We start from the raw sequence: 18,535 nt of genomic DNA, 5'->3' as shown, positions 1-18,535 counted from the left end.
TCGAACCCAGCGTCTCCTGCATTAGAGGCGAGCGCCTTGCCCACTGCGCCAATCAGCTGCCCGAGTAGATGCTTTTCCAAAGTGACTCATGAGTGCATGTATTTTCTCTGGGTGACCGTAGACCATAGAACCGGGCAAAATGGCCAAAATGTCATGTCAGAATATTCTTCTTATTTTTGTGTTTTTCTATTGCAAACCCTTGATGGTGATTGATGGTGGTATTAACTAAATTCATACCTTTCCCACTAAAATACGGTATTTATAGTTTCACCTCTGCATTTCCAAACACTTTTGTGTAATCACTTGTGTTGGAGTGTATGTGTGCGTGCGTGTGTGCTTGTGTTTGCATGTTTGCGTGTGTGTTTCATTCTTTCATTCAATCTTTATTTTATCTGGAAGGATCATTGAGAGCAAGCTCTCATTTACAATGACGTCAAGAAATACAAAACATAATAAATACAAAAAAGAGAGAACAATATAGAAACAGAAAGTCAATCGATTAAACATTTGAAATTATTTAAAAACAACTGCAGACTGTGGTGAAGTGGTTTGCTATTATTAACAATTTTAACTGACCAATAGATACTAATGAATTGAGTTTTAAAGTGCACGTTTTAAAGTGCATTGCAAAACATTCCATGTTTCCATGTGTGTGCAACAAAACTCATACCTTTCCCACTAAAATACGGTACATGCATGTCCGTCTGTGTATGTCTGCCTTGTCTGTCTGTAACTACTCTACCCGTTTGAAGTATTATCAAGAATGTTCCAGAAAGCGTGTGTCCTTTCTCCTGAGTGATTGTACATCCTGTGTGTAGTTATGAACAGCACAAGGAAGCCTGTAGAGGAGACGCCAGGTTCATCTGTAAAGCGGAGAGCTGCGGGAAAAGATTCAAGAGCAAAGATGCCCTGAAGAAGCACAAAGGAAATGTTCACTCAGGTTGGCGTCTCTCTCCCTCTCTCTCTCTTTCTCTATTCTCTGTCACCCTCTCGCCGTCACTTTCTCTTCTCTGTATTCTGTATGTCACCTTTCATACAAGAATTGCAGCCCAAAGTGCTTCACAGCAGTAAAAGTAGCACATAGACACGCATACATGCGCACGCACGCACACACACACACACACACACACACACACACACACACACACACACACACACACACACACACACACACACACACACACACACACACACACACACACACACACACACACACACACACACACACACACACACACACACACACACACACACACACACACACACACACACACACACACACACACACACATAGAATCTTTTCATCTTTAGCAGAGGGACCTGTATAACGAATGTAAATGTCCATTACTGGCCTCTGCTGCACCCACAGTGGCTGTGCCCAACTCTTGTAAATGACACTGTCAACAACATTAAGACACGGCTCTAATTACTAACTCTATATAACTGCTGGTCTGTGCTCTGTGCTCATTATCTACACTCTTCAGATAATGATAACTTCCCCTGCCGTTATTGACGGGATGCAGGTCAATAGTGATCCATACATCCTTACAATAGCAACAGAAGATTAGGACATTCTGGGGCGGATGGGTAGTGTAGACTCTAAGCACCCGCCTACCACTGCACAGCAGTAAAAGTCCTGGCAGCGATACTTCCGGCTTGGGTCAGTCGTCCCTATAAACACAATTGACAGTGTTCACGGGTGGAAAGCCGGTGGGGTGAGTCCTGATCGTTGCAATAGCGACTCCTACTGGTCGGCCTGTTCAGCAGGGAGGGGATGGGAGGGAGATGGCGTGAACCTCTGTGCGCATTACACACTCCCAGTGAAACTCCTAGCTTTCAGGTGAAAAGAAGCGGCTGGCCACTCCACATATATAGGAAGATGCATGTAGTCTACACCCTCCCCAGATTGACAGTAGGGCAGCATGTGGTAGTCTACACCCTCCCATGTGGTAGTATACACCCTCCCCAGACTGACAGTAGGGCAGCATGTGGTAGTCTACACCCTCCTCAGACTGATAGTAGGGCAGCATGTGGTAGTCTACACCCTCCCCATACTGACAGTAGGGCAGCATGTGGTAGTCTACACACCCTCCCCAGACTGACAGTAGGGCAGCATGTGGTAGTCTACACCCTCCCCAGACCGACAGTAGCAATGACCAGGGCAGGAATTGGCACAAGGACTAAATTGGGGGATGGGGAAAAGGTAGAAAGGCAGAACGGAGTGACATTGAGATTTGCATGGTCCTTGATGTTTTACCAGCAGTGTGGGTATGTGGGCGAGGGGGAAGTGGTCAGGCAGGACAGATGTGGATCAGATTTGAATGAGGCCAGGCTCTTGAGTGAGAGATCCTCAGCTGGTGGGAGGTTAACATTCAGTTTTAATTGTCCAGTAAAACTTGAATAGCCCAATTGTGGAAAACTGTCTTTGTTAGGGCGCGGCCACACGGATCCGTTGTGGCTGTCTGTCTACGTCTGTTTTTAATTATTTTTCAACGAGGAGTATCTGTGTGTTAAAAAGGGCTTATGATAAGTCGGTTTCTGCCCAATTTCCGTTCTGAAGGACGTTTGAAGAGGATGCACTTCTGGAACTGACAGATACATCAGCGTTCGTAGCAAAGCTGGGGTTTCTGCAAATACGTGATTTGTATGGTAAACAATACGTCCATTAACCCTTCCACTACCACACTACCAAAGGGTTAACCCTTTCACTGCGACAATACAGAAGGTTAAAGGGAAAATTACACTCTGGGTCTCTCTCTTATATTTGTTGAAAATTCGCTTTACTACAGTGTAAAATAATCTCACAGCCAGCTCTGTACACATCACCGGGTAGACAAAGGTTGCCATTCCTTCCTACCGAACGCACAAGAAGACGAGGGGGAGCTTTTACTTCTGGTTACTTTGTTTTCTGGTGAGAGAGAGAGTGGGAAGCTGATCGAGAGAGACGATCAAGGTATCAGGAAATTGAAATTACCTACTTATTGTAGTTCTTTGAAATTGAGTGAGGGTAAAGCTATTAATCATTATGATGTTTAGCTCCAGCAAATTAGTACCTTATGTTTCTGAGCAGGGATTAACTTGACCAGCCACATGTAGAGAGACTCAATCAGTTGTGTCTCAATCTGGTAAATATGTTTTTCAGAATTCATATACTGTATGTTATTCCTCTGGTCTAAGACAGCACAAGAATATTAGTGAAAATGAGTGACTCTCTCCCAAATCCAAAAACTAGAGTGTTAAAACTTTTGATGTCATCACGTACATACAGTTTGACACTGAGAGCACCCAGGGAATGTTCCGAGTTCACAGGTAAATTTTCTGTTTCGGAAACCGAGAACACTCCTATAGAATGAAGCTCATTTGAATATAAAAAGAAAATGTTCGGTGGGTCCACAAAATCAGTCTCCCATTCATTGTCTATGGAGCAGCTCCAGACTTTATACCTGATGAAAATCACAAGTTTGATTCTTACTTCTCTGGTGTCTGGCTTTGGGAGAGAAAGTAGCTCATGTTCACAAATATTGATTGAACTGTCTTAGGCCCTGTTTAGACGGAAACGCTAGCAGGTGAATCCGCAAAAATATTTTTTCGGATGTGCCTTTTGTTTATACGGAAACAGCGTTTTTACGGGGTGAAACCGTAAAAAAGTGAGACCACCTTCCAGGGTGGAATTCCTAGAAACGATAAACCTTTGCGCTCTCATCTAAACTGTCTAAACCGCATAAAACGATGACGAAAGGGTTGTCAAGGCTCTCGTCGCGCGTACTGCTTACATCACAGGCATGCGCCAGTAGCCTAGGAGCGTAAACAAGGCATGTCTGATTCTATCCATGGCGATCACCTGAAGGCTACATTGGCAGTACTTTTAAATACACAAGAATCTGTCCCGCGGCTATCACAACTGTGTGACTGGACCCACTGTCTGTGAGTGACTCTGCTTTGGTCCAATCACATTCCCCCACCCACAGTCTGCGAATCAGAGGCAGAGTAGGGCGGGTCTTCACAGCACGTCATGTGACATATGCGCCAATCGTGTGACAGCGGGGCTCCGTCGTTACAGCCTCGTATGCACGCAGAATTCCATCCCAAAACGCTAGTCTAAACGCAAAATTAAAAGTGAGACCGCAAGAGACTTTTGCGGTTTCTGTTCAGACTCTCTCCGTCTAAACGTAGCCTTAGGCCATGGAAATAACATATTGTAATTTTTTATTTGAGTGGTGTTCCTCTCTAATGTTGCTTTGTGGTGGAATTCCCCTTTTATCTACGAGTCAATTATAGCTTATAATCAGCAGTATTGGTTTCCTCTGTTCAACCTCTTATTTGTTTTTTCTTTTACAGGAAGTGCCCGTCGGAAACTCATGTGCACGATCTGCAACAGGAAGTGCTCCTCTTCCCTGAATTTACAGGAACATCGCAAGGTGAAAATATTGATGTTTTTTTTTATTTATTATTACTATTATTATTGCTTTTTACGTGCTGATGATGGAACATACAATTTACTTTCTAACACTTTTTAACACAGCTTTGCCATTTGCTGAGATTTCTGGCTTTCTTGCATGTCTTGCATTCTGGCCTATAATACGCTGATTAGATTAAATTACATTCTTATTGAATGTAATTTGTATGTGGCTGAGTCTACATGTCCCTCATTCCAATTTAATTATGTTCTTATTGAACATAATTTGTATGTGGTTGCATCTACGTAGTCCTCATTCCCAACCATTGAAACTCTTACAAATGGCACATTTTAGAGAAAAACCCACTTCCTGAATTGACTCAATTGAAAGTGAATTGATCCGACCCCTGATACACACCCATTGGTCAATCTCTCCTTCTCTGTATTCTGTATATCACCTTTCATACAAGAATTGCAGCCCAAAGTGCTTCACAGCAGTAAAAGTAGCACATAGACACGCACGCACGCACGCACGCCACGCAGGCACGCACGCACGCACGCACGCACGCACACACACACACACACACACAAACGCTGTTAATTACAAGGATACAACCTCCCGATGACATCACTGGTGGCCATATTGTTTACTCTCAAAACTGTCAAAACTAAATGAACGTGTGCAAAACATTAAAAGGTTTCCCGGCACCTCTCTGTTCCTACGGCCTCCTCTCTAACTTCCCAATCTCACACCCCTCTCATCTCCCTCGTCTGAGAGAGAGAGAGAGACCTACCGTCTCATCCTCCCAGCGGGGAGGCCGCTTTGTGTTTAAGTTGTTACAAATTCAGTCCGTGTGACACCCGAAGAGAAAGGTTGGCTTTTATTTCACAAGCTCATCCCCGCAGACCTTGTGAAACTTAAGAGTGGGCTGGGAGCAGACAATGAGGCTTTAACGCTGGCGTCAGGATCCTTCCTGTCTCGCAGATGGAATCTTTACTCCCGCAGATTTAAAATAAAGAAATAATAAAATATAAATGATAGGGCCATTAATATAACATTACTTTTATCCCCACAGACTATATAGTTGAGGGAGAGGGCTCCCACCGTTGGTTAACACGGTGAGCTATTATTCTCCGCCTCCGGTCAAGTGAAGGCATTGGATCAAGTGGGACATATGATTATTATGCAAGAGGTCCAGCCTCATTTGTCCCATCGGTTCTTATTTATGCCCCCGACCACAGCTGGTGTTTGGATTTTAATTTTCTCTTGTCAACATCTATCCACTAGATTAATCAGCAGGCATGAATTCACTCCAGTCAGCTTATTTATCATCGAGGCACTTGTACACGGTTCAGCTTTTATAACAAGGGTTCCTTTGAAGGTCTGGAGAGAGAGAGTATGGAACATTTACTTTATAATTTAAATAGATAGACGTATGAATACACATTTTAAGAAGTTATAGACCTTTTTGTGGTATTCGTGGTTATGAAAAATCTAACTTTAGCTTCAGAATGATATGACCTAGTTCACAACCATAATATTAACTAGAATATGAATAGAACTTATATGTATACATCATACTGAATACTGACCAAAATCCAACGAAGAAATTGGCAGTCTACAAGAACCTCCCTCCCTGGTTATAATTGGCACATATTTTAAAGGAACAATAAGGTCATATAGGAAGTCAGCATTCTCTTCACAGTGGTTTTAAGTCTTGAAATGAACCTAATATTTTCCTCGATCCAACAATTGCAACTCTGTTTGTCAGAGGGAAGCAACAGTTGTGATTGGAAGATCAAGAAAAGAGGGCGGTGTGATTTAGGTTAATTTCAAGACCTAAAACCACTGTGAAGGGAATGCTGACTTCCTATATGACCTTATTATTCCTTTACAATATGTGCACATTTTAGCCATTATGCAGCCCATATGGTCAAGAAATATAAGAAATATGGGCATCTGCCGTCATCTTGAGAGTGAAACGCTCTCCCTCTTGACAGCTGTAATGGTACATGTGATCTGACAGCAGGGATGTGAGTCGACATATTTAGGTCAACCTCACGTTTTGAATCACCCAGTGAACGTCTATTCTTTTTATTCTACAAGATAGTTTATTTAGAAAGGAAAACTCGACCGAAACTGCTGCCAAAGAATATCTATATTATATACTTCTAAAAACATACTGTAGAGCCTAGCGTTGGTCTTAAAAGAAGAGCAATCAGACTTTCCATAATGAAAAGTTTGGATCCAAAGCTGCTTAACAGCCGCCATTATCATGGTTTAGCCGAACGCGGTTTTACAGTAGCGTCTGTGAGCAGAGGAGCTGCTCAGCATTAGCATACTGCTATTGTAGCATCAGGCAGAGGAGCCAGCTAATGTGTAATTATTGGAACTATGCTCTGAAGCAGAGGGATTCAAACTTTTCATCACTTTAAATTGTGTTTTTGGTCTCTAGACGAGGCAGACTAATGAACAGTGAATACGTCTGTATGCCAGTGTAGAAGATAGTCTAACGCTGCTCTTTTTTGTAGCACTTTGAAGAGACATCTTAAAAGAACACTCGATGATGCACTGTTTATTGACGAGTTCCACATGTAAGCTGCAGGCCTGGTTTGTTATATTCAGCACCGGTGCAAGTGACTTGGCCCTGTTGGTTTTGCACAAGGATGTCGGATGTTAGTAGAAGAGATCATAAATTCATCCTACATCTTGAGAAGATGAGAGAAGAAAGTAAATAATAATTTGGCTTCAGACTAAAGAGAGCAAAGCTTCCGAGTTTCAATAAGAGATTGGGGCATGCCGTTTTAGTGTTGAAGGCCAAGGATTGGGTTAACTACCTGTGCAGTAGTTAGTCAGTGGTTAGATGTTGTAGACATGTTGTGTGTGTGTGATTTACAGCTGGGGAGGACCCGGGCTTGGTGCGGTCTTAAGAGTTTTCTTGGCGATGCCAGAACCTTCTCACCGTAAGGTCACGCTGTTCGACAGTGACTCTGGGAGGAGTTGTGCGTCTAACCTCGTCCAGAGCCTTTTCAGCTTTTGTCCACACTCCGTTGGTTTTGGGGTTTACCGTCGATGCTAAAAAGGACGCTTCATTTTGCACACCAATAAAACTTAAATGGTCAGTCGGAGTAGGGCTTGGCTTTGGCCCCCAAACTCACGCTGGGAGGAGCCACTCCACTCCCAGCTGCTCGACTGGCTTCCAGCAATAAACTGTCTTGAAAAATCAACTATATTTGGCACAAAACAAGAGAGTTCAGATGTATTAAAAGGTGAACTGCCCCTTCAAACGTGGGTTAGTTTACAAGACGCTCAATAACAAAACAACTTAAACACCAGATCCAGTGTACTGTGAGTCTAAGATATAGGCCTAGGAGCGGAATAGATTGCTGATAGCATTCCAACAAACCACAGAACCTAAACACCCTCCCTCCAGTTGGAATGGTTGATAGTATTAGCATTTATAGTATTTCACTGTTAGATAATGATGCTTTTGGGGTTACGGTGATTCATATAAACTTGTATTTCTATTTGATTGCATTCACATGTTTTTTTGGTCTTGATTTAGTTTATTTTCATTGTGTCTATATAACCATAACCAGATATTATTGCCATTGCCAGAATCCTTTCCTAGAATATGCTACGCAGTCAACTGCTGTACAATGACAATTTGTTGTGTCATCCTTGATAAATTAATATGCACTTTAACTTTATCTCATTGTGTATTTGTGTCCATAGGTACATGAAATCTTCGACTGCCATGCATGTGACAAGAAGTTCATTTCGACCAATCAGCTCAAGCGCCATATGATCACACACTCAGGTAAGTAACCAATAACAACAACAACAATAACTTCTGTACCTTATATGTAAATCTCTATCCCTCTTGAATGTATCTCCATCTGTCTGTCTCTGGGTCAGAGAAGTGACTGTATTGACTGTGTGTCTCTCTGTCTATCTCTGGGTTAGAGAAGTGACTGTATTGACTGTGTGTCTCTCTGTCTGTCCCTGGGTCAGAGAAGTGACCATATTGACTGTGTGTCTCTCTGTCTGTCTCTGGGTTAGAGAAGTGACTGTATTGACTGTGTGTCTCTCTGTCTGTCCATGGGTTAGAGAAGTGACTGTATTGACTGTGTGTCTCTCCGTCTGTCTCTGAGTTAGAGAAGTGACTGTATTGACTGTGTGTCTCTCCGTCTGTCTCTGGGTTAGAGAAGTGACTGTATTGACTGTGTGTCTCTCTGTCCGTCTCTGGGTTAGAGAAGTGACCGTATTGACTGTGTGTCTCTCTGTTTGTCTCTGGGCTAGAGAAGCGACCGTACACCTGTGAGATCTGCAGCCGTTCCTTCAAGCGCCTGGACCAGGTGACGGCTCATAAGATCATCCATAGCGAGGACAAGCCTTACAAGTGCAAGCTGTGTGGGAAGGAGTTCGCTCACCGCAATGTCTACAAGAATCACAAGAAGGTGAGAGAGAGAGAGAGAGAGAGAGAGAGGTCCATTATTTAGCTGATTGGATTGAATTAGTTGGTTTGGAACATAAAGATAATTTTTTCACAAATATAAAGGTGGGTAAACTGTGTTTACCAGAGGGTACCTGTTGATTACCCACATTTCTATAACCAGATATAAATCTTAGATTAGATTATAGGAAGTAGTATCAACAACAAACAAAATTAACAACAACAAAATTATATATTTTTTTTTATAAAAAAAAGACTTCACATGTTTGTGATAATTGGTGTTATTGTGATCATGGATTTCAGGTCACCACCATTTCACCACAGCACCACTACTTATACAACAACAGCATTATTAGCGACGGGTCGTAAATCAATCAGACCTCGTTGGTGGCGTTTTCTGTGGGGTCCCTCTGGCCCGTGTCCTCCCCCTTCTGAGGTTCCCATGTTTACTTATGGGAGCGGGGCGTCACTCACGCAGGCAGGTGGGGGACAGGGAGGCTGGGTAGATAAACAGAAGCTCTTTGAACCTAAGCCCCTCAAGCTACTTGTCTTCATCAAGTCAACAAACCAGATCAGCCATGGAGCCTTACCCCCTAACCCCCAGCCCTGGACCCACACATTAACATCTGAGCCTTCATCAACACTGAGACATGGAACCTTAGCCCTAACCCCCGGCTTGGACCCACACATTAACATTTGAACTTTCATCAACACTGAGACAGGAGCTGGTGCCCCCCCCCCCCCAGCTTCTCAACAAGAGAGATTCAAGATTCCAGATTCAAGAGATTTATTAGTTACATACATACACGAGACATGTAGTGAAATGAAGGTGGCCATGCCCGCCTTGATTGTGCAAAAAATACAAATAATAATAGAATAAAATAGAATAGATAATAAAATAGACATGATAAAATGTTCTAAGATAAAATACAATACAATGCTAAGCTTAGCATTGAAGGTAAGGAGTCCTATATACACTACTATACAATATACTATACAAAATACAGTTATGCTATATATAACTATGCTATACTAACTATACTATACAAAAACATACAGTTATGTTTTTTAGATGGCCAAGCGACGGAGAGGAGGGGGCGATGAGAGAGATAAAGAAGGAAAGTCTCTGCACTAGGGCTGGGTATCCAAATCTGATACTTTTATGGTACCGATCGAATTGCTTCAATACTATTGATTATTGAAAAATGCTGTGGTATCGAAGATTTGACACTGTATCATTCAATACCAAAATTTCGATACCTAAGTGTTAATCTCATCAGTGTCAGCGAGCCAGTAAGCATGTTTGTTCCAAGATATAAGAATAGAATAGAAATCCTTTAATAATCCGAGGGAAATTCGGCACTACAGATCGCTCACATTGAACTACAATAAACATTTAGGTAGTCAATAGGACTAAAATAAGAATAAGAATATATAATAATATAAAAAATAAGAATAAAATAGAATAAAGAATAAGATACGGTCCGGGATATACATTCTGGTATGTATATTATATATACATTCTAAAATCTTAAATATACAACTATATTCACTACTACACAACTTCTGTTCAGCCACAATCCAAAATCATCCAAAATGCAATAGTGTTGTCAAAAATATCGAAAAATCGATACATATCGATTCTGAATATTTAAAACGGTTTCAATACTAATTTCCTGAAATATCGATATTTAATTATTCATAAATTTTTATTTATTTTTGTGTAGGAAGTTGTTCATTTCAATACCTGTAATAGTACAGTAGTCCACACACACACACACACACACACACACACACACACACACACACACACACACACACACACACACACACATGTGCATTCAGTTAAGTCGGAATATGACTGTAATACAAACAGTTCAGTTTGTCAGGTACATGCAACACAGATTACAGTGTTTACATCTGTCTGCTTGAGAAAATACCATGTTCTGCAATAAAAATGATTGAAGTGAGATGAACAGTTATTTTTAAATGTGTGATCTAAAGATAAACAAAGGGTTTTAAAAGTGTTATATTTATCTTCTCTTATAGCACCAGAGAGAAGCTGAGGAGAATCAACCAGCAACAAAAGCAAATTTTATTTAAATTAAAAAAGTTTTTTTGAACCTTTTTCCCTGTGGTATCGAAAATGGTTTCGAATATCGATACTTTTCAAGGTATCGTATCGAAGTTCGAAATTCCAGTATCATGACAACACTAAAATGCAACAAAGCCTCCGTTTCACACAGCACATAACTCAGCAAAGTAAGGTATCAGGGGGGAACAAATATTGTTTTGGTATCGATTCCCAGGGCCCTGTTTCTTGTACCTGGTTCAACTAAGTCGATCAAGATGTCATTATCCAGCTTCAGTTAACCCGATGTTCGAAGCCGGGATTTTCCTGTTCCTCGAAGGTGGATTCAGTCTCGTTAACTCAAGCCAGACTTGCGACTCAGGCTAAATGCGCGCGGCCGCTTCAGGCGAAAAGCCAGCACGTATCGATGGCAGAGATCCTGATTCTCTAACGGCATTGATTGATTAATTGATTTAAAACTTTATTGACAGATTGCAATACGGCTCAATCGCCTCGCCGACAAGTTAAATGCGTTATCTATAGGCTAATTTTAAGTCCCTCATTACCTCAATCAATCAGATTATATTTCTTTAAACTTGCCTGCTGGATTGAATAATCAAATGAGATCTTGCTAGCGAAAATAATTAGTTAAACTTATACAGAATTACGATACGGCTCTCTTACCCATTGATTGATGTATAGTCGATCTTTAACTTATCTCCAATGTGGTCTAACGGGTTGTTCTTTTGACTATCACGCAGACGACCGGGGTTCGAGACCCTAGTCTTTTCCTTCTTTTTGCAATATAGGAATAATTCAATTTGGTGCACGTTGAGAGCTATATAAAGAATGACATCCTCAATGCATGTAGATTTATAATATTTGAACTTAAAACCAGGCTACTTTGGCGTATAATCATTAATATTATATTCAAAAAAATCATATTGGAAACACCGGGTTTTGAACACCGGTCGCTGGGTTGGCAGGCTTGAGCACTACCGCTGCACCACTGTGCCAGATGGGATAAATTCATTGTTTATACATTAATGAACGAGAGACCCGTGTTTAGAATATCCTTTGTTTTGAATGAAGTTTATCTCTTTATCCTCATTCATTAATGTGACGTCAACGGCTCATTCAATTTCTCAAATCCGTCAAACAGCGCATCTCATCAGACATCTTAATCCCAGTTACAATTAAAATAACCACATAATGTGTACATCGCACGAGCGAGCGCCACGGTATATATAACGTGCATTATTTAGGACAAAGTGAATTTAGTATCAGCATTTTGGGTCTATTTTACATTTCAAAAGCCCCCTCTGGAAGAATGGAGCACAAAAACGTAATTCAGAATGGTATAATGCAGATCGTAGACTGTGGGAATAGTTTCAGGAAACGGGCTGTCACTTCTTTGCGGGGGCGTGGCGATGGTTCAGGCTAACTTGAACTTGAACTCTGCTTTCGACCAGGCTCAAACTTTTGGATCTGTTGTCATGGTGATTTGGAAAATCCACGTACGGGGAACCGGAAAGTCCGGCTAACTCAGTTATCCAGTTAAAGTTATCCGGCTAACTCAGTTATCCAGGTACAAGGAACGGGGCCCAGGTATTGGTATTGGCACTGGTATCTAATATTTTAGCCCTGCTCTGCACACAGTGTAAATGGTACTCGTATGCTCTATCCCCCATCACGCTCTTCACAGTGCTGAACAAGCCCTGTTGGCTGTGAACAGGCTGGGGGTTTAAATGGGAGTATCAGTATACTGCGTGCAGACGGACACATAATCTCTTTATATCAAGTGTCTCTTGGTTCATATCGTCTCTTGGTTCAGTACCAGTCGTATACAATTTCTTTGGGATGTGCATATATGCTGGTCTTATAGGGAGGTGTAGTCTCACGTCACTTTAGTTTCCTGCACGGTCCACCCGTATAGGGATTTATCATTGGGAAAATTATCGGCTATTGTAATAATTCTGCCTCATGAACATTGGCAAGCTTTCCATTTTTGCACAAAATGAGTTCCCTTCTATCACTAACATTATTGTTTAGTTAGTTGTTGTTAAAAAATAACTACACTTACCAGTAGAACGCCTGTCGTTCAGTGCTGTCGCCTAATACAGCCAGGAGTCTACGCTGTGGTGACGTCAGTCAGCAGCGCCAAAGTGAATGTTGTTATTTAGCTACTTTTACGATTAATTGCGAATTTTTTCATGTTGAGCTATAGATTGTGGATGAATACACACAGAAAGGTACACCATGCCAATGTTGATGCAAATGTTATTTGTTTTAAACGAGACGATTTAGAAATGGGTCCATTGCAAATACATGGCAATTTCAAGGAGGGTGGACCGCGCGGGAAACACCAATGACGTAACCACTACACCTCTCTATAGGGATAGTGTGACGAGAAGACGATTGTAATGAAGGGGTGGCCTGTCTTGAGGTCATTGTTCTCCTGACCCGCTCTCTTCTGGTTCTGTGCCACAGACTCACTCGGAGGAGAGGCCGTTCCAGTGTGAGGAGTGCAAGGCCCTTTTCCGTACCCCCTTCTCGTTACAGCGCCACCTACTGATCCACAATAGTAAGTATGAGTGTGCTTGTGTGCACTTAGGTTTCCGCAGTCAATGTAGGTAGATGCACACACACACGCACGCACTCACGCACACACACACACACACACACACACACACACACACACACACGCACACACACACACACACACACATACACACACACACACAGAGAGACACTTTATTAATACCCTGAGGGTATACTGAAGTGAATATCCACATACAGTACAGCATAGATAGATAGATAGGATACTTTATTAATCCCCTTGGGGAAATTCAGTGACATACACATACAGCCAAATAGGATAAAGGGAAATATACTTTTTATGCATTTTGTTTTTATTCAGGTTTTGTATTTGATGTAGGCTCACAGATCTGTAGGGTCCTGGGTTTTGGGATATTAGGATGGAATAGCCTTCTCGGAAGGGTTAGTGAAGAAAATAAAAAAGACAATTCAGAACTAGACCTTTCTTGTGTCTCAAAAAACAAACTAAATTGCAGACTTTTTTTTTTTTATCAATTTTTTTTTATTATTAATTACATGAAACAAGACAACACAATAACCACAATCACAATACACAGAACTTCACAGGAAAATAACAAAAACAATAATAATACAGAAATAACAATTTATAAATTATAAAGACAAAAAGAAAAGAAAATAGAGTTCAACCTTTTTAAATTTCAAATTTCAAAATTTCAAGGTTTCAAGGGGGGCTATCTAATAAATGACCAAATAGTGAAGAAATAGCTAAATAGCTGCCCCCCAATAAAATCCCCAGTTAAATTCAAGACAGACTTTGTTAAATGTACAGACCCCTTGGACTTCCCGGCTTGGGGGCTAGGATCATAAGAAGAGGACGGGTCAGTGTCATCATCGTCGTGAGCAGTAGCGCCGTCTCCCAGCGATAAAGAAGCATCCATTAGAACATTGGGGGCCCGTGACGCGTCCTCTCCTTCTCTAGGGCCAGGTCTTCAGCGGGGCCTGGAGGACGAGGGGCTGCCACGGCAGTGCAGACAGTGAGCCTTGGCAGGATGCAGTCCTGGTCCTCCAATCTTGACTTGATGACACAGAGATTGTGAAGCTGGAGGCATTTCCTGCCTCGTGTCTCGGGAGACGGATTACTCTGTGAAATCCCAGGGATACGGGGCAGTGAGACCGGGACTAGTGTTACACATCAGGTGCCTGTGCGGTGCAGGGAGGGAGGAGACAGAGAATTATGCACGCTACAACACCTACTCTTTAAAATGTTTTCAGGACTATTTTGGTTCCTTGTTGAATGTCCAATCCTTTACTGCAGGGGTTGCAGGTTTTATTTTCGGACCACATAGGGCCTGGTTTTGGAATCAAATTGTACAAGAAAGAACGGTTTTGGTTGAGGGCGCGCAAAGTTTAAATCATATAGTGTCATGGAATTAAATCAATCTCAAGTATATCTTGTATAGTATATCATCAAGTATATTTAGTTTAGCTCTGCTAACAAATCACCTGGCTACATTTCAGGAAACGTGTATGTAGGTTTCAACTTGGTAAACAATGATGACAGTCTAATATTCATAGCGACTCTCAGTTCACGCATTTGCACAACATCACTGTGTGGCAGCATTGTTCACGGCAGCCATGTGAACAGTCCAATAACAAGTGCTCTATGGTTTCATATGGTGGACATGTTACAGTCACTCTAACCTAAAACGAAACCTTTTAAAAAACCCTCAGAGAATACGAAGCCTTAGTTTGTGTCTTGTAAAAAAAAAAGAAAAAAGAAAAAAAAAAAAAGGGGTGAAATGTGTTTTGGAGAGAGCAGACAGGTCGGCAGGATAGGTGCATTGTGTCGGGGGCTGCGCGCCGAACCGGTTCTCTCTGCGTTTTCAACCCACGCTGTGAGAAAACGAGCCGCAGCTGTCGAAGCATTTTGACGTGAAATCAAGTTGTTCTTTTTAGAATCAATAAAACACGCGCCGCACCTTTAAGCAGGGTCAGATGTCACGTGTGGTAATCCCTCCTTAAAAGCCATATAAACACCTCAAGAATGATCCCATGCATGCCTCTGTGTGTGTCTGTCTCTGTCTGTCTGTCTGTCTGTCTGTCTGTCTGTCTGTCTGTCTGTCTGTCTGTCTGTCTGTCTGTCTGTCTGTCTGTCTGTCTGTCTGTCTGTCTGTCTGTCTGTCTGTCTGTCTGTCTGTCTGTGTGTCTGTGTGTGTGTGTCTGTCTGTGTGTCTGTGTGTGTGTGTGTGTGTGTTTCCCGCTTGTGTATTTGAATGATCCTAGTCCCACCTTCAAGTGAATTTTCGGAGTGAATTAATTACTTAAGGTGTTAATGAAATCACCGCTCCGAAGGTGCTGTTGACATCGGTGACGATTAAGCAAATGTTTCTATTGGAGTTAAAAACATAATGAAGTCAGGCTTTTGCTGGTGGCGGTTGACGGTGTCCCGTTTCACTCTGTCGCTCACCATCATCTCCAGCCCTGGTAACGGGAGAATGAGCACAAGCTTGTAGCCACTTACCCTGCCAAGTACACACACACGCACGCACGCACGCACGCACACACACACACACACACACACACACACACGCACACACACACACTCTTTCTCTCTCTCTCTTTCTCTCTCTCCCCCAACCACTATGTGGAAACTGAATGATCTCCATATAATGGAAACAAGCACTCCTCAACAATAGGCTCTGTTGTATGGAGGCAAAGAGAGCAGGAGGCGTGAAAAATAATATCATGCTCCACTCTGTGTGAGTGGCCCTCGTTCGGAACAGCTGAGAGTGTGTTCCTCCGCTTGGTTTGACCGAGAGCCTCTCTCTCTCTCTCTCTCTCTCTCTCTCTCTCTCTCTCTCTCTCTCTCTCTCTCTCTCTCTCTCTCTCTCTCTCTCTCTCTCTCTCTCTCTCTCTCTCTCGCTATCTCTCTCTCTCTCTGAGTTTATAATGACGGAATGAATTGTAATTTCTTACGATACAATTTTTTTACCGTTCCAAAGACATTTAGTTATTTAGCTGACGCTTTTATCCAAAGCGACTCACAAGTTGTGGACAACAAGACAGCAGGACGGTGCAGCTCAGGCCTCAGACAGCAGGACGGTGCAGCTCAGACCTCAGACAGCAGGACGGTGCAGCTCAGACCTCAGACAGCAGGACGGGTGCAGCTCAGACAGCAGGACGGTGCAGCTCAGACCTCAGGCAGCAGGACGGTGCAGCTCAGACCTCAGACAGCAGGACGGTGCAGCTCAGACCTCAGGCAGCAGGACGGTGCAGCTCAGGCCTCAGACAGCAGGACGGTGCAGCTCAGACCTCAGGCAGCAGGACGGTGCAGCTCAGACCTCAGACAGCAGGACGGTGCAGCTCAGACCTCAGGCAGCAGGACGGTGCAGCTCAGACAGCAGGACGGTGCAGCTCAGGCAGCAGGACGGGTGCAGCTCAGACAGCAGGACGGTGCAGCTCAGACAGCAGGACGGTGCAGCTCAGACCTCAGGCAGCAGGACGGTGCAGCTCAGACCTCAGACAGCAGGACGGTGCAGCTCAGGCAGCAGGACGGTGCAGCTCAGACAGCAGGACGGTGCAGCTCAGGCAGCAGGACGGTGCAGCTCAGGCAGCAGGACGGGTGCAGCTCAGACAGCAGGACGGTGCAGCTCAGACAGCAGGACGGTGCAGCTCAGGCAGCAGGACGGTGCAGCTCAGGCAGCAGGACGGTGCAGCTCAGACAGCAGGACGGGTGCAGCTCAGACAGCAGGACGGTGCAGCTCAGACAGCAGGACGGTGCAGCTCAGGCAGCAGGACGGTGCAGCTCAGACAGCAGGACGGTGCAGCTCAGACAGCAGGACGGTGCAGCTCAGACCTCAGACAGCAGGACGGTGCAGCTCAGACCTCAGGCAGCAGGACGGTGCAGCTCAGACCTCAGGCAGCAGGACGGTGCAGCTCAGACCTCAGACAGCAGGACGGTGCAGCTCAGACAGCAGGACAGTGCAGCTCAGACCTCAGGCAGCAGGACGGTGCAGCTCAGACAGCAGGACGGTGCAGCTCAGACCTCAGGCAGCAGGACGGTGCAGCTCAGACCTCAGACAGCAGGACGGTGCAGCTCAGACCTCAGGCAGCAGGACGGTGCAGCTCAGACCTCAGGCAGCAGGACGGTGCAGCTCAGACAGCAGGACGGTGCAGCTCAGACCTCAGACAGCAGGACGGTGCAGCTCAGACAGCAGGACGGTGCAGCTCAGACCTCAGGCAGCAGGACGGTGCAGCTCAGACCTCAGACAGCAGGACGGTGCAGCTCAGACCTCAGGCAGCAGGACGGTGCAGCTCAGACAGCAGGACGGTGCAGCTCAGACCTCAGACAGCAGGACGGTGCAGCTCAGACAGCAGGACGGTGCAGCTCAGACCTCAGGCAGCAGGACGGTGCAGCTCAGGCCTCAGGCAGCAGGACGGTGCAGCTCAGACAGCAGGACGGTGCAGCTCAGACCTCAGGCAGCAGGACGGTGCAGCTCAGGCCTCAGGCAGCAGGACGGTGCAGCTCAGGCCTCAGGCAGCAGGACGGTGCAGCTCAGACCTCAGACAGCAGGACGGTGCAGCTCAGACAGCAGGACAGTGCAGCTCAAGCAGCCTGTTCGTCAAACTTGAGTGTTACACTCTTGGGTACATAGTAGTATAGTATTAGCATGATAGGTAGTAGTATAGTATATGGATAGTAACATAGTCGATAGTGGTAAGGTATATAATAGTAAAAGACTGTAAGAAGGTTCGTTTTTATTTATTTTTTTCTATTTCAGATGTTGATTGAAGAGGTGTGTTTTTAGTTGACGGCCAAAAATTGGGTGGGTGACTGTGGTGGGGAGTTGGTTCCACCATTGTGGAGTGAGGACAGAGATGAAACGTTGTGTGTTGCTTACCTTAGTGTACCCTCCTCTCCTGAAATACATTCAGTGTTGCCTAGAGCTGCATGATGCATCCCAAGTGTCCATTTTTGATAAAAGGTACAAAATAAAGAATACTTAGACCCAGAGCATTGTGTGGAACATTGTGTGGAACCGCCCGGTGTTG

General features: G+C 43.9%; 1 protein-coding gene across 1 annotated transcript in view; it reads left to right on the top strand.

Annotated features, from left to right (window-relative positions):
• The window catches only part of prdm5 (PR domain containing 5), a 103,657-nt gene that overhangs the window by 47,662 nt on the left and 37,460 nt on the right, over positions 1–18,535 (top strand). The window contains exons 7-11 of the mRNA XM_084307632.1: positions 819–940; positions 4,339–4,418; positions 8,133–8,217; positions 8,700–8,857; positions 13,415–13,508. Coding sequence (XP_084163758.1) covers positions 819–940; positions 4,339–4,418; positions 8,133–8,217; positions 8,700–8,857; positions 13,415–13,508 — 539 coding nt within the window. The remainder of the gene's footprint in view (positions 1–818; positions 941–4,338; positions 4,419–8,132; positions 8,218–8,699; positions 8,858–13,414; positions 13,509–18,535) is intronic.

This window comes from Notolepis coatsorum (genome assembly GCF_963971535.1).
Source record: "Notolepis coatsorum genome assembly, chromosome: 2".
NCBI lineage: Eukaryota > Metazoa > Chordata > Actinopteri > Aulopiformes > Paralepididae > Notolepis > Notolepis coatsorum.
This window is presented reverse-complemented; position numbering and strand designations above follow the sequence as displayed.